The sequence below is a fragment of the Eretmochelys imbricata genome, chromosome 11 (genome assembly GCF_965152235.1).
Source record: "Eretmochelys imbricata isolate rEreImb1 chromosome 11, rEreImb1.hap1, whole genome shotgun sequence".
Taxonomy (NCBI): Eukaryota; Metazoa; Chordata; order Testudines; family Cheloniidae; genus Eretmochelys; species Eretmochelys imbricata.
Genome location: NC_135582.1, coordinates 34,109,356 through 34,126,250, shown reverse-complemented (window position 1 = coordinate 34,126,250; position 16,895 = coordinate 34,109,356). Strand labels below are relative to the sequence as shown.

Below are 16,895 nucleotides of genomic sequence, written 5' to 3'. Positions count from 1 at the left end.
AAGAAATAAATGAAATAGTGAACTAGATAACACAGTGCTTTGTGAAATAACAAGGCAAATACCAATGAATTCCAGTTACCAATCTCAAAATTAATTTGAAGTTGCTTCTATATCTTCTCTTAAATGCACAATTTCCACCAAAGAAAGCAAGGAAACCTGACATACTGAAAAAGAATTTTTACATCAAAGGCTTAACCAAAACATATTGGCAAAGTGATCAAAATAGAGACTAAATAGTGAGGGATTTAAACAGTTTAGAGAGATTAGAGAGCACAAGTCTATGATACACTGTTTCAGGATTTTGAATAGGATTACCACGGAATAAAGGGTAAACATGAATCCACTGAGAACAGGATGTGTGCTACAAATGTTAGGCTGGTCAGGCTTCCCAGCTCTAAGAGAACTGTTATTTTGGAAGGATTGTTTATCTAATGGAACCCAGAGAGTTTAAAAGCCATCACTTTCCTGAGCCTACCAGTCTAAGCATGATCTTTGCCAACGAGAACAAACTGAGGGTCAGAAAACATAGTGATGAGAAGTTAATAACGTTCTAATTTGAAATTACAGAACAGAATCTTTCAAAGAGCAAGAGCAGCAAATAAAACCATGTGAAATAAGGGAAAAAATTCTGCTCTCTTATTTTCAGGTTATATACATGATTTCTGAGTGCTTTTGAATAAAAGTAATTCTATTTGGGGAAAAGAGGTTATTTCCATTGAGATTCTCTGATAATGTCATTAAATTGATGCACAAGTAGCTAGCAGACATCCAGGGAAAGATGGAAGAATCTCCATCCAAACCTTGGAAGACATGATCCAACCTTTTATAGTTTCTTGTTCCTATTATGTCTCTCTATTTACCTAGGGGTTTGATACTACTGCCCATCATCTGGCATCTTCTACATAAAATCAATAGCAATAGCATTTTGGAGGGTTAATTTTGTTAATTTAGTTTTATTATTGTTGTTGGGAGGGGCTGCTAGATTGACTTGTTTCAGAAGTTTTGGGGATGTTTGTTTTGGTTGGTTAAGGTTTTGGGTCTAAGGGTTTGTCAATGTTTATGAGTGTTGTTCTTATGGTGTAAAGGCCTTTCGGAAGAGGAAAGTTATGCAGCATTTTTTATATCCTGGTTGTTATTTTACTGATTGTTTATTAGAAGTGGACTAAACTGCAAAGTTCAAATCCAGATCTCAGATGTTAGTGGCCCATTGTGAAGACAGTGGGCTAGTCCCACTGCACTACATTATTACTTTCAATAGCGAAACATTTACGTATACAAATGTTAAAGTTTAGAAAGAACACACTGTCAGTATGAGATAGTTACCCTTCCCCTACAATTCACTTTCCTTAAAAAAGCATTTTTCCATTAAACTAACCCTTATGATTTAAAAAACAGAAAAAAAAGAATTAGATTTTTAGCAATTTATTCATTCATTTATTTTAGCTTTATACAGTGCCTAGTACAATGGGTCCCTGACCTCCTCCTCAGTACTATCACAAAGTAAATAAAATAATAATAATAATAATAATCACCTCTAGTATGTCTGGTCTTCCATGTGCCTGTCTTTAAGACTATAAATTCTGCTGGCCAGGGACTGGTTTTTCGTGTTTTGGTTTTTTTTGCAGAGGGTGGGGGTATTATTACTATTAAAATTTACACTGCAGTATCACCAGCAGGTCACTGTGCTCGGTACCATACAAACATCTAATAAATGATAGTCACTACCCTGATGAGCGTACAGTCTAAAAGACAAGCTATAACAGGTGGATGATACAAATAGGAGGGCTGGGCTGGTACAGAGTGGAGAAGACACAGTGGAAAAAGAATCTGTAAATAATAATAGGATGTGCAGTTTCTTAGCCAGCCAGCATGAATAATCACAGCTCTCCATCTGCCTAGCCATTATCAGGTTGTAAGTTACTTTATGTATTACAGAAGAGTTGAGTTTTGAGGATGAAATTGAAAGAAGAGAAGGGGGTAGCTTCAAAGATTTTGTCTAGGACCTTTTCCCACTTGTCTGGGGCAGCATGGGAGAAAGCATACAAGAGCTTGTTGGATAAACAGAGAATCAGGCAGTCAAGGCTGGCATTATTGGTGGATTGTGGTAAGATAGTTTGAATAGGGCTAAATTGTGGAGGACTTTGAAAGTAAGAACAAGAAGTTTGCATCGGATGCTATGGAAGTAGAGCCAGTGGAAGGACTAAAGGAAGTGGGTAATGTAGTCAGTGTGACAAGCTACGAAGATGAACTTAACCAGCAGCATTTTTAATGGATTTCAGGCATTAAGGCCAGACAGTAGGAGAAGATCAAGACTTGGATGAGCATTTTGGTAGAGTGGGGAGAGAGGAAAGGTCAGATCTTGAAGATGTTGTGCAGGAAGCAGCTGCAAACTTTTGACCCACGGATCCAGGCCATGTTTAAAGTGGCTTCATCTTTGATTCAGCCCAAGATTAAGGACATGAGTGACAGACAGGACTGTTTGGGTTTCAACCTATTAGAGAAAGGGGATGGGTAGTCAGAGACAGAAATAATCAGGAGCTCAGCTTTGGCCATGTTAAGTTTCAGCTCATGGCTACACATCCAGGATGTCAGAGGGACGGGCTGACATTTTAGTTTGGATGAAGGAAGACTGTTCCAGAGTAAAGAGGTAGATTTGTGATTCATCAGCATAAAGATGATAGTCAAATCCATATTTGTGGATGAGTTACCTGGACGGAGTATAGAGGAAAGAGAGAAGGGGAGTGAGGATGTAGCCCTATGAGACATCCCACTGAAAAAGAGAGTGAGAGGGATGTGCACTACCCACCCAATGAGACCCTGAATAAGTAATCTGGAAGGTAGGAAGAGAACCTGCAGAGAACAATGTCAAAAAAAGACCAGGGATGACAGGATTATGAGAAGAAGAATATGGCTGATAGCATCAAATGCAGCCAATAGGTCAAGGAGCATGAGGATGGAGAATTGGCCTAGACATTTGGCTAGGAAGAGGTCATTTGGAATCTTGATGAGAGCAGTTTCAAGGGAGAATGCAGAAGCCAGAGATGGGGAGGGGCAGATGCCTGTGTACCTGGGTTCAGGGCAGCAGAATTCGAACTGCTGACCAGAGCAGTCAGGATGGACATTGTGGAACACCTCCTGGAGGACATTTACAGTGACATAACCAAGCACAGTGTCTACAGTGACACTTTGTCAATATAACTTTGCCACAAAAAGCTCTATGCCTCTCTTCGAGGTGGTTTTATTTTGTCGGCAAAGCAGGAGACTTTTGTTGGCAGAAGGAGCATTGCAGTGTGCAGGGGTGCTAGAACAATTTGTATGGTAGGGGGTGCTGAGAGCCATTGAAGCATACTGTAAACATTGCATATAATGGAAACTACTTCAAGCCAGGTGTTGTTTCTTTCCATGGCACACAGCGGGTCAGGCAACTCTGATTCCTGTTCAGATTGGGAGTTCATGATATACTGCATGACCATCCATGATGTGTTCATAACAGTGACCACAACAGTAGAGAGCGGTGCAGAATCACACAGTAAACAGGGGGCCATTGAAAAATGCCACAAAATGCAGTTGGAAGCCCATGGATTGATGGGACGGAAAAAATTGCATCATGGGATGTTGAACCCACACCCACGATGTACTGCGATCCACTCCGCCTTCCCACAACTCCCAGCTGCAGGTGGTGGCAAGTAGCACGGTGGGATAACTACCCACAGTGCACTGCTCTGACTGTCAATGCTAGAGCTCTCACTGTGGACACGCTCTGCTGACAGAAGGAGTGTTGTGTGAATATGCACAAGCAATGCAATTTATACCAGTTTTTGATTGTCAGCGTAACTTACATCAACAAAACTGTGCAGTGTAGACAAGGCCTAAGTGAGGAATCTAGGATCTAAAGTTGGGCCAGGTCTACGCGAGAAACTTTTGTGATATAGTAGGTTAGGGGTGTGGTTTTTGTGACTTTTCTATATCAGAAAAAATCCTAGTCTAGATGCAGTTATATCCGCATAAAAGCATTTTTTTCCCTGTGTAGTTTATTCCATTCTGATATAAGCTATACCAGCAAAAGCACTTTCTGCTGGCATAAGTTGCAAGCCCTTCCAGTGTAGATGCTGGTATTGCTATACTGGCATAGCTGTGCTGGCAAACCTTTCCTGTATAGACCTGGCCTTAGAATAGAAAAATTGTGTTCCATTCTGCAAGGTACTCATCACAAGTCTGCACTGTGTTTACAGTTATTCTGGCCTTCAAAGAGCATTATGTACCAATTGCTTCATTTTTCTGCTACTGTGTGGTATGCAAGCGAGACTGGCATATTCCTCTTTAAGTGTTTTGCAGTGTCTTCGGGTTTGGGGAAGAGTGTGTTTAACTAGCTTGTTTTGTTATTTTAAGCCCACTAATTCTCTTGGCCTTGCAAACCTTACTTGCTATGCTGCTTCTGTATAACAGTTTAAACTCTCTTTTTTGGCTTGTTTTAAAGCACAAAATTGAAAACAATAGCTCTAACTATAGTTTTGGGATAGGTCAGCTGATGGATTTTGAACCACAGCTCTATGGGGCAGCATGACAGAGCTTTTGGTTCCCAACTGAGGCTATATTATAGTGTTCCACATGGGGGTCAAAGATTTTCTCTACCAAAATGAAAGCTTTAGGATTTAACTTCACTTCCGAGAAAAGATGCCAGCTGAGTACATCCATTCTCTGTCACATTGATAATCAGAGATGTTATTAGAGTCACTGACGTGCACACATAGGAGTCAGAGGCACAGACATTTAGCAGTGCCATAGTGCAGCAGATAAATTTAAGAGGCCAGACATGACTCTTATGGAGAACAAATCAGTCCACAATGTGCACGTACCTGGGGGAGGGGGTGTTGGGTTTTTTTAATTTTGGTGCACACTTGTTTCTAGGGTTGAACAGGGTAGCATTCCAATACAGATTAGATAGGTCTTGGGTTCATGGCTAAATCAAGGTAGCTATTCGCATCTGGATTCAAGGGTGCTGAGTTCTCACAGGTATTCTTGCAAGAGTTTGGCTCTGAATGGTGGTAGTCTCAAGAAATCAGATAATATCATGAGACGTTTGCCATCTTAAGTGGCAAATCAGAAAATAGGCCAGTCTGGTTTGGATCCAAACCAGGATCAGAATGCTAGGGGCAGGTTGAGATGCAGCCCTATGGTTCTCAGGTTATGTCTACTCTACCACTTATGTCGGTATGACTTATGCCGCTCAGGGGTGTGAATAAGCAACATAAGTTACACCAACCTAATACTGGTGTGAACAGCACAATGTCAGTGGGAGAGCTTCTCCCACCAACACAGCTACCACTGCTCACGGGAGGTGGGTTGATTAAAATCAACAGGAGAGCTCTCTCCCATCAGCTTACAGCGGCTACACTAGAGAGCTTACAGCAGCCCCGCTGTAAGCTCTCCAGTGTAGCCTAGCCATAGCCTCAGTGTCACCTGAAAAGATTGAGTTGAGGTTCTTGTTTAACCTCCTCCCTTTTAGCTTCACATAACCCAAAACTAGCCCTGCAACTACAGCATGTGTGCATATTGCCTATGCCTCAGGTTTCCCCTGAGTTGAATTCCTAATGTAACTTTAGCACCCATGTGGTGAAGATAGAGTCTGCTCTGCAAGCAACTCTACCCAAAAAAAGGTGTGCACAGGAATGCAGCAGGGAAACTCCCTTCCACCCCAGAGGTACCTGTTCCAACCCCCATGGCATAAACACACACACCTGAACAGTACAATCAATATAGGAAAGGGATATATTTATTTCCAGAGGAATGGATGGAGAAAAACAACAGCAGAGAAGAGGGGGGAGTAGTAAAACAGGGAGACATCTAACACATGGACCCACAGGCCCAGTGGTACCACAATATGAAAAGGTAAACACCGAGAATGCCTCTAGATTCAGAGCTCAGGAATCCTGAGCAGAGTTCAAGTCCAGCAGGGAGTCTTGGGTTCTCCGGGTCATCTTCAGCACCAGGAACCAGTAAACTCACTGCAACAAACCCATCTGGTGCCCTCTTCTGCCACTCCCTGCAAACCCACACAGAGCAACAACCTCCCCATTTAGCTGGCTACAACCACCCTCTTGATTCCCAATGCTAGGTCACTCTGGGCAACAGTGATACTGGGTCTGGCTCTGGTTTGTCCTTCTAAGGTGATTCCTCCTTGGCACACTGCTCCTCCTGGGTCCTGTCCTGGGGCATCCCCAGCAGACAGCTCTGTCCCTCCCAGGCTTTGGGCAGGTTCTCAGCTGCTTCACTATGTCAAGGCCGGCTTGCTGCAGCCCTTCTGTCTGAAGCTACAGACACGCACACCCTGTTGCTCCCCCTCTCGTCACACCCCGGACTACTACTTTATGGAAACATCAGCATTTCCTCTGCCTCAGGATAAGGCTTTAAAGGAGCCATGCTCTCTACACCTTGTGGGAGTTACACTAATAAAGCAGAATGACAAATGGAGGCCTTCCACGTTAAGAATTCTAAAAACAACCCTACTATTCAGGTGAAATACACACAAGTAAGACAAGGCACAACGAAAATCACTTGGCAAGATCAGTAGGGAAATAAGCAAGAACTGCTGGTCTTGGGGAAAATAAACATATATATATTTTCACACACACACACACACCCCACTAAGAGTTCCCAAAAAGAAGAGATCAAATTTGCCCTGTCTTACACCCCGTGCAACATCACTGAAGCCAATGAAGTTCCAAAGGGTGGAAGCAGCCAAGGATTTGGCACTACATATGCTTTAAAGTTGCTGCTGACCAAAAGGTGGGGGGAAAACCCAAAGTTAAAAGTTGCATATAATAAGTCTCTACAGGGAACACAAGAATGGGCACAACTCAAACCTGAGCAAACTCAGAAAATAAGTAGAAGCAGGAACAGGAAACCAGTTCAATGAAAATAAAAAAAACAGTTTGAACCTTTGCCCATCCTTCAAACAGAAGTCACCCCAACCCTTTCTTAAGGTTTGAAAAAGTGTGTCTAGAGACTCTCTCAGAACCGTCTCTTCCAACATGACCCCTAAAACCCTGCCCTCTCCAATACTCCAGCACAATCACACTTCCTAATTGAAGTGGCACAGTTTTCTTAGGGGACGGAAGAGGAGAGAAATAAAATGAAGGTGCATCCCCTCTCCTCCTTTCAGCAATTGGTCTCACTTTCATAAGGCAAGCAGGTGGCTTGCCCCTTCACCTTCACCCAGGATTCACCCTAAATAGGCAGCGAAACAGCCAACTACCCCACCAGAATCCATTCAGCTTTCACCCACTAGGCTAGAAGCAAGTAGCAAGTGCTATACTTCTATGAAAACTAAGAACTCTTCTTTTTTTCAATAGTATAAGATCCCATTTCTAGCCCTGTCCACAGTTACCCCACCAGATACTGTTATTCATTTGGCAGCTTTACAGTTCATGATTACTCTCAACTTTATTCATTTCTCATCCATTATTTTTAATTGAGCTGGGACAGCAAATTCACTACAGAAGAATTCAAAAGCTGTAGAGCTTTGAATGAAGTGATCTGACCTCCTCTCCAAATCTGTGCTAGATGTTGTTACATTTTCAGCTTGATTACAGAAGAGACCCATAAACGTGTATAATATAGTAAGTCAAAAACAGAAAAATGAAAGGAAGATTAAACTAGTGATTAGTGACTGGAGATTTTTGTGAACATAAAAAAGATCAGTGAGCGAAACAATAAAGCCTCTAAGAGATTACAGGGTTAATTATTTTCAGTAGATGATGTAAACATGGCTAAAAAGGCAAATTAATTCTCTGTTAAAGCTTTTGCAGAGGAGCTTAATGGGTCAACTGCCACAGAGATGCATTTCTGGTGAGGTGGAAGACAGACTGGAAGAAATCAGAGCCACAAAAGAAAAGATTAATAAAAAGTCTCAATAACCATAGTCTAGATTCTTCTCAGAGTCCTTATTAAGGCTAAAGATGTGGGGAATAGTTAGGCAACCTCGATGAACAATTCAGTTTTCCCTACTGTGTATTTTTTGCAGATTTTCTATACCTTTCAAAACTGTATGCAATATTCCAGAGGCAACCATATGAAAGTTTATAATCTCCCCAACACACTTTTTTTTACCTCTCAGGGTAACATTTTCTAATGATTGCATTGCATTGCGAGTGAACTGCCAATTTCATTTGCTGTCTACAATCATTCCTATTCTTTTCTGACTTGTTCCTCCCAGATAGGAAACCCTTTTTAAACAGAAGTTTACTTTAGAAGATCTCAATTACGCAAAGCACTTGGCCAGAAAACAGTTCCAAGGTTTCAGAATTTGTTTTCATTCCACTGGGGAATGAAACTAAGATCTTTAGAATTATTTTTGCAAAAAAAAAAATGAGAACAGCAATCACCCACCCATGAATAGCTAATAGTCTGGTGATTAGGTCACTCACATGAGAATCCCACATCCCAGGTAAGTGTTCTACCATTGGGCTATTGAGTCGGTCTCTCCTGTTGGAGCTGTTCCACTTTGTATAAATGTTTAAATATTCATGGGACCAGAGAGAGAGACAGGCTGACTCGATAGCCCAGTGTTCCCTGCTTCAAATCAGGCAGTGCGGGGACTTGAATATGTCAATCTTGGGTACTTATATGGCTCCATTACCACTCAAATTTGGTATTTGAGCACCTCACAATCTTCAATGTATTAACAACACCTTGAAGAGGGAAGTGCTATTATCCCCATTTTAAGATGAGGAACTGAGACACAAAGAAGCTAAATGATTTACCAAAAGTCACACAGGAAGTCTGTGACAGAGCAAGAAATTTAGCCTAAGTTTCGGAATAGTGCCCTAACCACTGGAAATATCCTTCCTCTGAATATCAAGGCCTAGAAAAGTACAGCTCCTATTATAAGACACAAAAGGTAGGTGAGATAATATTTTTATTACACCAACTTCTGCTGGTGGAAGGTACAACGTTTTGAGATACAGAGTTCTTCTTCAGCTCTGGGGCAGGAAGAAGAGTGTTCTGAAGAAGAGATCTGTGAAGCTCAAAAACTTGTACCTTCCACCAATAGGACGTGGCCCAGTAAAAATAAATATCTCACCTACCTTGTCTCTCTCATCTCCTGGGATCAACATTGTAACAACAACACTTCAAACAGTTCATATTATTGGCTAACTCATATGTGGAGCTTAGAGTCTGGCCAACTAAGTATATTAAATCTGAAAAAGGTAATGATTCTTGCATTTTTGTTAATGAAAATAAATGTAAGGTTTAAAACATTTCTCTGTGAAGAAAATTCAGATCAGAAAATTAAGTATGGAAAGCATGTTATAGTAACCACTGAAAATGAGGGTTCCTAAATGCACAGAAAAATTATAAACAGTAGTATTGCCTAGTAAATTTCTGTAGTAGAAAAGTTATGAAAAAAGCTTGTGTGAGGTTTAGTAGCTGTTTTTGAAATTAAATCATCCATTATTTCAAAGCATTTTTTACAGAATATAAATTCCAAGGACCCCAGTCTACATAAAGGACGAATGACTCAAACTTTCATTTTTAAAGCTAAGCCAATTTAGTAGGAAGGATTGAACAAAACGTGTAGAAAATTCGTGAAAATTATGAAAATTCACACCTTATGATTCCAATATACACAGCATAAATTATCTATTTACTGCTAGAGAAATGTCAGCAAATCCCATGGAGTATCATGAAAGGTCCCAAATGACACAGCAAATGCAGCAGATCCAACAACATTCAGCCGACTGCACTGACTGAAAATGTAAAGTAGGCTTGGGTACAGCTAGTGAGATTTGGAGGCTTGTAAAACTTTAGACATTTTTTGAAAAACTCTTCCCCATTGATCTCCTCACCGTATAGATTAATGTGTACATAAAAAAAGACTTCTCTGCTACAAAACTGAGCCACAGTTTCTCACATTCTTTCTCTTCATCCCTCTCTCTCCTGACAGCCCAATGCTAATGAGTTTATTAATTTATATTCAGTTTATTGAAGATTTTTATGCAGACATACAAAAACCCATTAACAACACACACAAGCTAAAGGAATGGATTGGAATCAATACTTTTCAGAATATATGTTAATGCAATTAAGCCATTCCTACCAATGAAACTCCAGCCTTAGGACCCAGTCTTGCAAGTGGAACCCTCACAAGAGGAACCCTACCCTTGTATGGAGCCCTAGTGATGGTATTCGTGCTGCCCAGGCCGGTGCAGGGGTTTGCTTGTTATGTTGTAACTTGCCTTACACTTTACCTGGTGTCAGTTGATTAGGTGAAGAGTTTAACTGTAGCTTAGAGGCTCATATACAAAAGATAGGCTTACAGGATAAGTATTTTCAGTCTTCATCCATATATAATTCAAAATGGGTCTCATTTCACATCGTCCTGGAGGGAAAATTAGACAGGGAACTCCCTACAACTGGCTGAAATGTGTGGGGGGGAGGGGAATTTTCACTGTTTTTCTTCCATTTTTCAATCAGCTCTAGTTCCTCTCTTGGAAAGAATTTGAATGCTACTAGTCATGAGTGAATCTCTCATGGCTGCTAGGCTCTTGTGATGACTCACTGGACTATCCTACTGCCTATGCTGTCTCCCCTCCTCCTCTTCTCCCACATGATAGCCCATATTTTAGAACACAGTAATAGTGCTGACGGTCCTCAGCACAGTAGTTTAGCACAAAGATGCAGCCCGCACATTCAAAGTGAGGTTCCAGTGCCAGGGAAAGAGATAATCTGTTCTGTCAGAGGCAGATACAGACTGAATGTGCTGACTTATACCCAGATCATGCACAATAGCAGCAGCCTCAGCAGGGATCTAGGACATATTCAGTATCCTGTTTTGCCTGCTACAACAGTTAAGACATGCAGGGCTGAAGAATATGCACTGCAGAAATTATTCAGATCAGTGATGCTGCAGTGTCACTGAGATTGTGTGTGCTGCAGTCAAAAGAGGCCTACCACTCTCAGTAGTGCTTCCATCAAGAGCCAAACACAGTGGCATAATAACACAATCAAGTGTCTATGTCCTGCAATATGAACCTTGCTAATTTCAGCATGTGTATACCACATATGGGTACTCATAGTACAGTGATATATCAATACAGTATTTTCCTTTAGCATCTTCCATCCCTCTCAGCAACTCAAAGTGCTTTAACAAATTTAAGGTTAGCCTCCGAACAGGTCATACAGGAAATCTGTGGCACAACTGAAACGTGAAGAACCCAAGTCCTCCTGCTCTTCTGCCTTAACTACAAGGGTATCTTTCTTCCATTCATATGACGTAGAGCCTGCTTTTGTTCAAGTAACTGATGAGGCATACCTGTCCGTGGAATTTAGAGGTATTCAACAGATGCTCCATACTACACTGGATTTGGGCCTGCAGTGAGGACTTCACAGCCTGCTATAGTGTTTGTTGTGGTATGCCTGTTACGCTGAGCTAAACATAACCAGCTGCTTGCACAGGAAACATTCACAGGTGCTGTATTCTGTTGCAATAGTGTCTGATGACCTTTCTGAGTGGTGCTGGTGACCATAAGATGAAAGGGTGGATACTGCCATGGTACTAATTCTCCCCGGGGCACCATCCATGGAACTGACAAAACTCAGAGGAGTGGAACATCCCACCCACAGCAGGAGAGCTGAGTGAATTCTGCATTGATGACTCCCCACACAGGACTACCTCTCACATGGATGGTGTGAAGATACTGATACCTACATTTGCTAGAGTTGAGAGGATTCAGGAGTTAGTAGGAGAGTGTTTCACCTCCTGAAGGACAGAACAGGAATCTGTGCAGTAGGTAAAGGTGCTGATAGAGTCCATTATGAAGACAGGTAAAATTGCTGGTCCAGCTCAGTACAGTTTATGGTAGGCTCATTTGGACAAGGGGACGGGACAAGCATCTCCTGGGGGGAGTGGTGAAGACAGGTGTCCTTCAGGAGAGAGGAAGCTGATCAAGCGAGAGACTGAGACTCCCTAGTCAGCAAGTTTGCAAGGGGAAGAATACAGAGCTGAACAGTGGAAGTCAGGGGCCAAGCAGTTGCTCTGATGATTGAGGAGAAGGTGAACACCCCATTCAACAGGATGAGAGCCCAGTGGGGTGGGTCAGGCCCAGGAGGGGCTTGAGTGCCTCCAATTCAGTCCTAAAGGAGCTTATGCCTTCTAGTTTCAAGTTTTGCGGTTTGCAGAACTCAGCCAGGAGTTCCCTTTCACCCTAGTGATGTCCCACCATTACCAAAAATCTGTACTAAGGAGCATGGCTCTCAGAGGGTAAGAAACTGCTGCAATGAAGTGAAAAATGGCAGCCGAGAGAGAGAGAGAGAGAGTGTAAGTAAATGGTGAGCTGTAATAATACTGTGCTATTCTCATACAATCTGCCCATTCCACATGATAGCTATTCCTATGAGCATTTGCCCCATGTGTCAATTAAGTGTTTGACCATATTGGCTCCTTTGTCAGTGACAAAGAAGCCAACCTTAAAATGCCCATCTTCAAGTTATGTAAACAGATATGGGTGAAAACTATGCAGTACGTGTTTAAGGATGTGTGCTCTTTCTTGCTGAGAAAGGGAGGAGGAAGGCAATCCTCAGCAAACCTCCAGTTAGGGAACCCCTTCCAGTAGCCACAGCAGACTGGAATAGATAGTACAACACACTGCCTTTACTTCCAGGTAAGAGTTGGGAACTGGTTGTCTCTGCACCAGAATGCCCACTCTTATAGATCTTGCAGGGGCTGAAAGGGGAAGCAAGCAGATTCAACATAGCAAGTTGTGGAGGGATGAGAAGTTAGTAGATAAAGGAAGAGACCGCTCTCTCCCTCAAACCGTTCTGCAAACATTCTACCCTTCTATGGCCATCGAGCATTTCCAAGCATTCATTTATCTTCTGGGACTTGTTCAGTCCAAAAAGCCAAGATAATTTCTACAAGATGATTCCCTTAAAAAAAAAGGCGGGGGGAGGGGAACCGGGGGATCTATAGAACTCAGAATTGTAAACCCTCTGGAGCAGGGACTGTCTTTTTGCTCTGTGTTTGTACAGAGCACAATGGGGTCTTGGTCCATGACTAGCACTCCTATGAGTTTTAGTGTTATAAACAAAATATTAATAGACAGAAAAATCATAATGATTAATAAAATGCATGCATGGCTTGCAGTTGCAGCAGTGTGCCTAATGGAAGTCATATTGACAAGTGCTCTTTTCTCCTTAGGATAGCATTCTTTAGTTATTGATGTTTGGAACAAGTTCATTGTTTAAAAAAAGTATGGCCATTATAAACGATGGCCCAAATTCTGCTCTTGGTTACATCAATGTAACTCCATTAACTTCAACTAAGCCAAAGTTACACTGGTATATCTGACAGCAGATTTTCACCCTTTATCTTTTCAAGCAAATGTGGCTCCTCTGTGTTTAACTATTCAAATCACATTGTAGAGATCCCAAATCTCAAGCCTACATATACACATCTTACTGCTGTATGTTGTCCCAAAAATGAACTGCTCTTCCTAAATGTACTTCTATGGCTTGTTGCCTTCTGATCCTCCAAGAAAGCACCTTCTTAGCACCTAAACTGCCGGATTGTCTTTGAATGAGAGCTAAAACCACAATCTTGAGCACCTATGATCATTAATAATTCCATGGCACTTTTTAAAAGAGGTAGCATGTCAATCCTAGTGTCCTACACAAATTCTAGCTCAAGTAATTACAATCTGCCACTTTATTACCCCTTGCAGATTCAGTTGGATGCAGTATACCCCTTAAATTCATGTCTTACATTTTTTAATATTTTATTATTACTTTTACAACCACAGTACCTAGAGCTCCAGCCAAGAGTAGGCCCCATTGTGCTAGGTGCTGTACAAACACATAGTAAGGAGACAGTCTCTGCCCCGAAGAACTAATAGAAATGTTTTCTTTTTCTGATGAAATAGGATCCAGTTCTATGAAAGGGCATGACCCTGCAGTTCTTACTCAGGCAAAACTCCCATCAAAGTGAAAGAGTTTTACCTGAGCAAGGAGGATCATAGGAGCAGGTCCAAAATTATAGGCATATCAACATTTTAAGTTACAGTTGTATAAAAGAACAAAGAAGCTTGGGTGATTTGGTCCCTTTGAGAAGGTCTTGAAAACACTGAAAAGCACCAAAATACCATGAAACCAATACTTTCAGGAATTTCACAGCAATGCCAAGAAACAGAATGTACTCATTGTGACTAATACATTAAAATACTGAAAATAAATTCTAACAGATTAAACAAGTCTTGTAGCAACTGAAGGTATAGTTAAATCATTCCAAAACTACTCAAGCTTAAGAGGATGGCAATCTTCCCTATTATTAATAAGAACATAAGCTGGATAAGTAGACTGGGAAACCTATAAATTATAGTCAGTATCAGTAAGTAGAATATTGTTTAAAAATATGTTTTTAATTAAAAATGATGTGACAGCCACTTTAACTGAATCAATTCCCTGCACGTGCTGGAGTTTTAGACCTCTTCTGTGTTCTGCAGCACACATTTCCAATTGACTGTCATTAAACTATGGGAAATTGGAATATGCTTTTAATTGCAAAATCCAGACCAAAAGAATAATGAAAATGCCTTGTGCATTTTACATATTTACATTTTTGAAACATAAAACAACATTTTAAATCCTTGATCATTTAATCCTGTGCTTTGAGGTCAGGAAATACCTACTATTTCTGCCAAATTGGGCTCCAATTATATGTGAAAACTGTCATGGGCCGAGGGTAAAGCAGGTAACAGGAAGCATTTCACATTACCTTCAACTTTGAGTGTAGCTTTTAAAACATATAACCAAATATGTTTCCATGGAAATCTTCTGGGGGGAAAAAGCTAGAATCTGCTAAAATGGGGCTAAATATAATTTGTAAAAATAAACATCTCATAATTTCAAATATAATCTCCTTAAACTGTATACAGGATGCCCAAAATTGAACTCCGTTCCACAACTCTTATCCACCATTTGTAAGGAACACAGCTAAGCTGATTACAGTATTTTCAATTTCATTTTGTGTCCAGCACATAAAAATAGGCTATTATTGCTGCATTAAAAACCTTACATAACGTACCATCCCAGTTGCTTTCATTTACATAGTTAGGCTTTATTATCTGGCTCCACAGTATATTAATAAGCCCAATATTAACACCCTTTCAATAAGGTTGATAATGATTAAAAAATAAAATGCTATAGCATATTAAAGTACATTTTAATTACATTTTGGGAAAATTCTAAATATTTAAATTATTGATCACCTCTGTTTTTCAGGCCATTAGTATAATTATTACTCACCAACGCTAATAATTAGAAGTGAGAGGTAGTTTGCCAACTTTTGCTTTCATTTTCAATGAGCTTCTATTCTTAAAACTGACCAGAAATAGAGCAAAAACCTGTTAGTGCAACATAAAGCGAAGATCTCTTCTTGCAGAATAACTCAGACCCATTACACAATGTGATAAACTATTTTAAATAACCTGCCATGGTGAGTAAAACAACTGATTTACAATGTGCTTTCGTAAGAGTGATGTACAGTATTAGTTAACAATTCGGTGTAAAGGTGCCATGGAAAGATAATGCAACATAAAATGCAGTACCATCCTCTTGTTCTATATTTTATGTTATATCAAAAGCTATAACCTCTTTTACCAAGTTTGAACTGGAAAAAATTATATACGTACTAAAATTCATATTTAAAATATAATCAGTACTCTTATGCTAGTCCACTGGCAATTAACTGCATGTTAAATTCCAAAAAATATTTGGTTTGCTTATGTATTAGGTAAATAGTCTATCCTCTAAATCCTGTAGCAAATCCAACAATAAACAGTAACACAAACTAATATAGCCTACCACTGAAAAACAAACACTATGCTAGAAATTAGTACTGTATAAATCATGAGGTCATACCTGATGACTTAGAGACTGGAATGGCTCACCGGTTCCAAGCTGCATGACCTTTCTATTTCCAGAAACCCCCAAAGATTGCATTTCCTATCTTATAAAAGAACATCACATAGCCATCTCTCTCTCAGCATCTTGTAGGCTAGTGAAGAAAGCATCAACAGCTGATCTGTCCATCAATAGCTGCTGAAGTCATTGCCATCAAGAAATCAGATCTTAAATATAGTTTCCCCTGTGAGATCAAAGGCATCCAGTATTCAAGGAGACTGATACAGCTATATCACTGATGCTGCTAATGCTATCTGAAAACAGTAAGCTTACTGCTTAAAGCAATCCTGCATCATCCAAACAGAGCAAGCCACATCCTTCACCTCTTCACTTGCGTTACTACAAAAACCAGAGTGCCATTATGGATTTTATTTTTATATCTGGTCAGCTAAAGGAGACAGATATTACGCAACCCAGTTCACATTAGCGAACAGCAAATGTGACATATCCAGGTTATGAAATTTTATTTGCATGACCACTTCTCAACAAGCAATATTGCTATCCAGAAGAAGCATCAAAATGTGATCCAAGGGAAAATTACCAGAAAGATCATAAACAGCAAAGCATTAAATACCTCTGTGGCACTTAAATAGCTTTTTTATATAAAATTTACAAATTGCAGGCTGCATTAAATTAAAAATATTTCTTGCTTAAATAGTTTTTGTGTTTCTTTTCAAGAATTTGCATGCTCACTGCATTGTTCCATGTTAACAGCCCAGAAAACAGCATGCCTTGAAAACATGCCAGTATTATGACAGTAAAAATGTGTTTTGATACCAAACAAAACAATCATTTATCTGGATTTGTTTAGTTCCTATAGACCTTTCAAGACAGCAAGACTTACAATGCCCTTTCAGTAATTTTAAAAAATTCATTGACAATACACCGTAGTATTCTAACTATATATTATAATACACATATTTTAGTTATTTTATAGC

The 16,895-nt window shown here is 40.2% G+C and overlaps 1 protein-coding gene across 2 annotated transcripts in view; it reads right to left on the bottom strand.

Annotated features, from left to right (window-relative positions):
- Window positions 1-15,996, bottom strand: part of SLC4A10 (solute carrier family 4 member 10) — a 204,609-nt gene extending 188,613 nt beyond the window's left edge. For both annotated transcript variants that reach the window (XM_077829536.1, XM_077829537.1), the window contains exon 1: window positions 15,916-15,996. In XM_077829536.1, coding sequence (XP_077685662.1) covers window positions 15,916-15,996 — 81 coding nt within the window. The remainder of the gene's footprint in view (window positions 1-15,915) is intronic.
- Window positions 15,997-16,895: the final 899 nt, after the last annotated feature.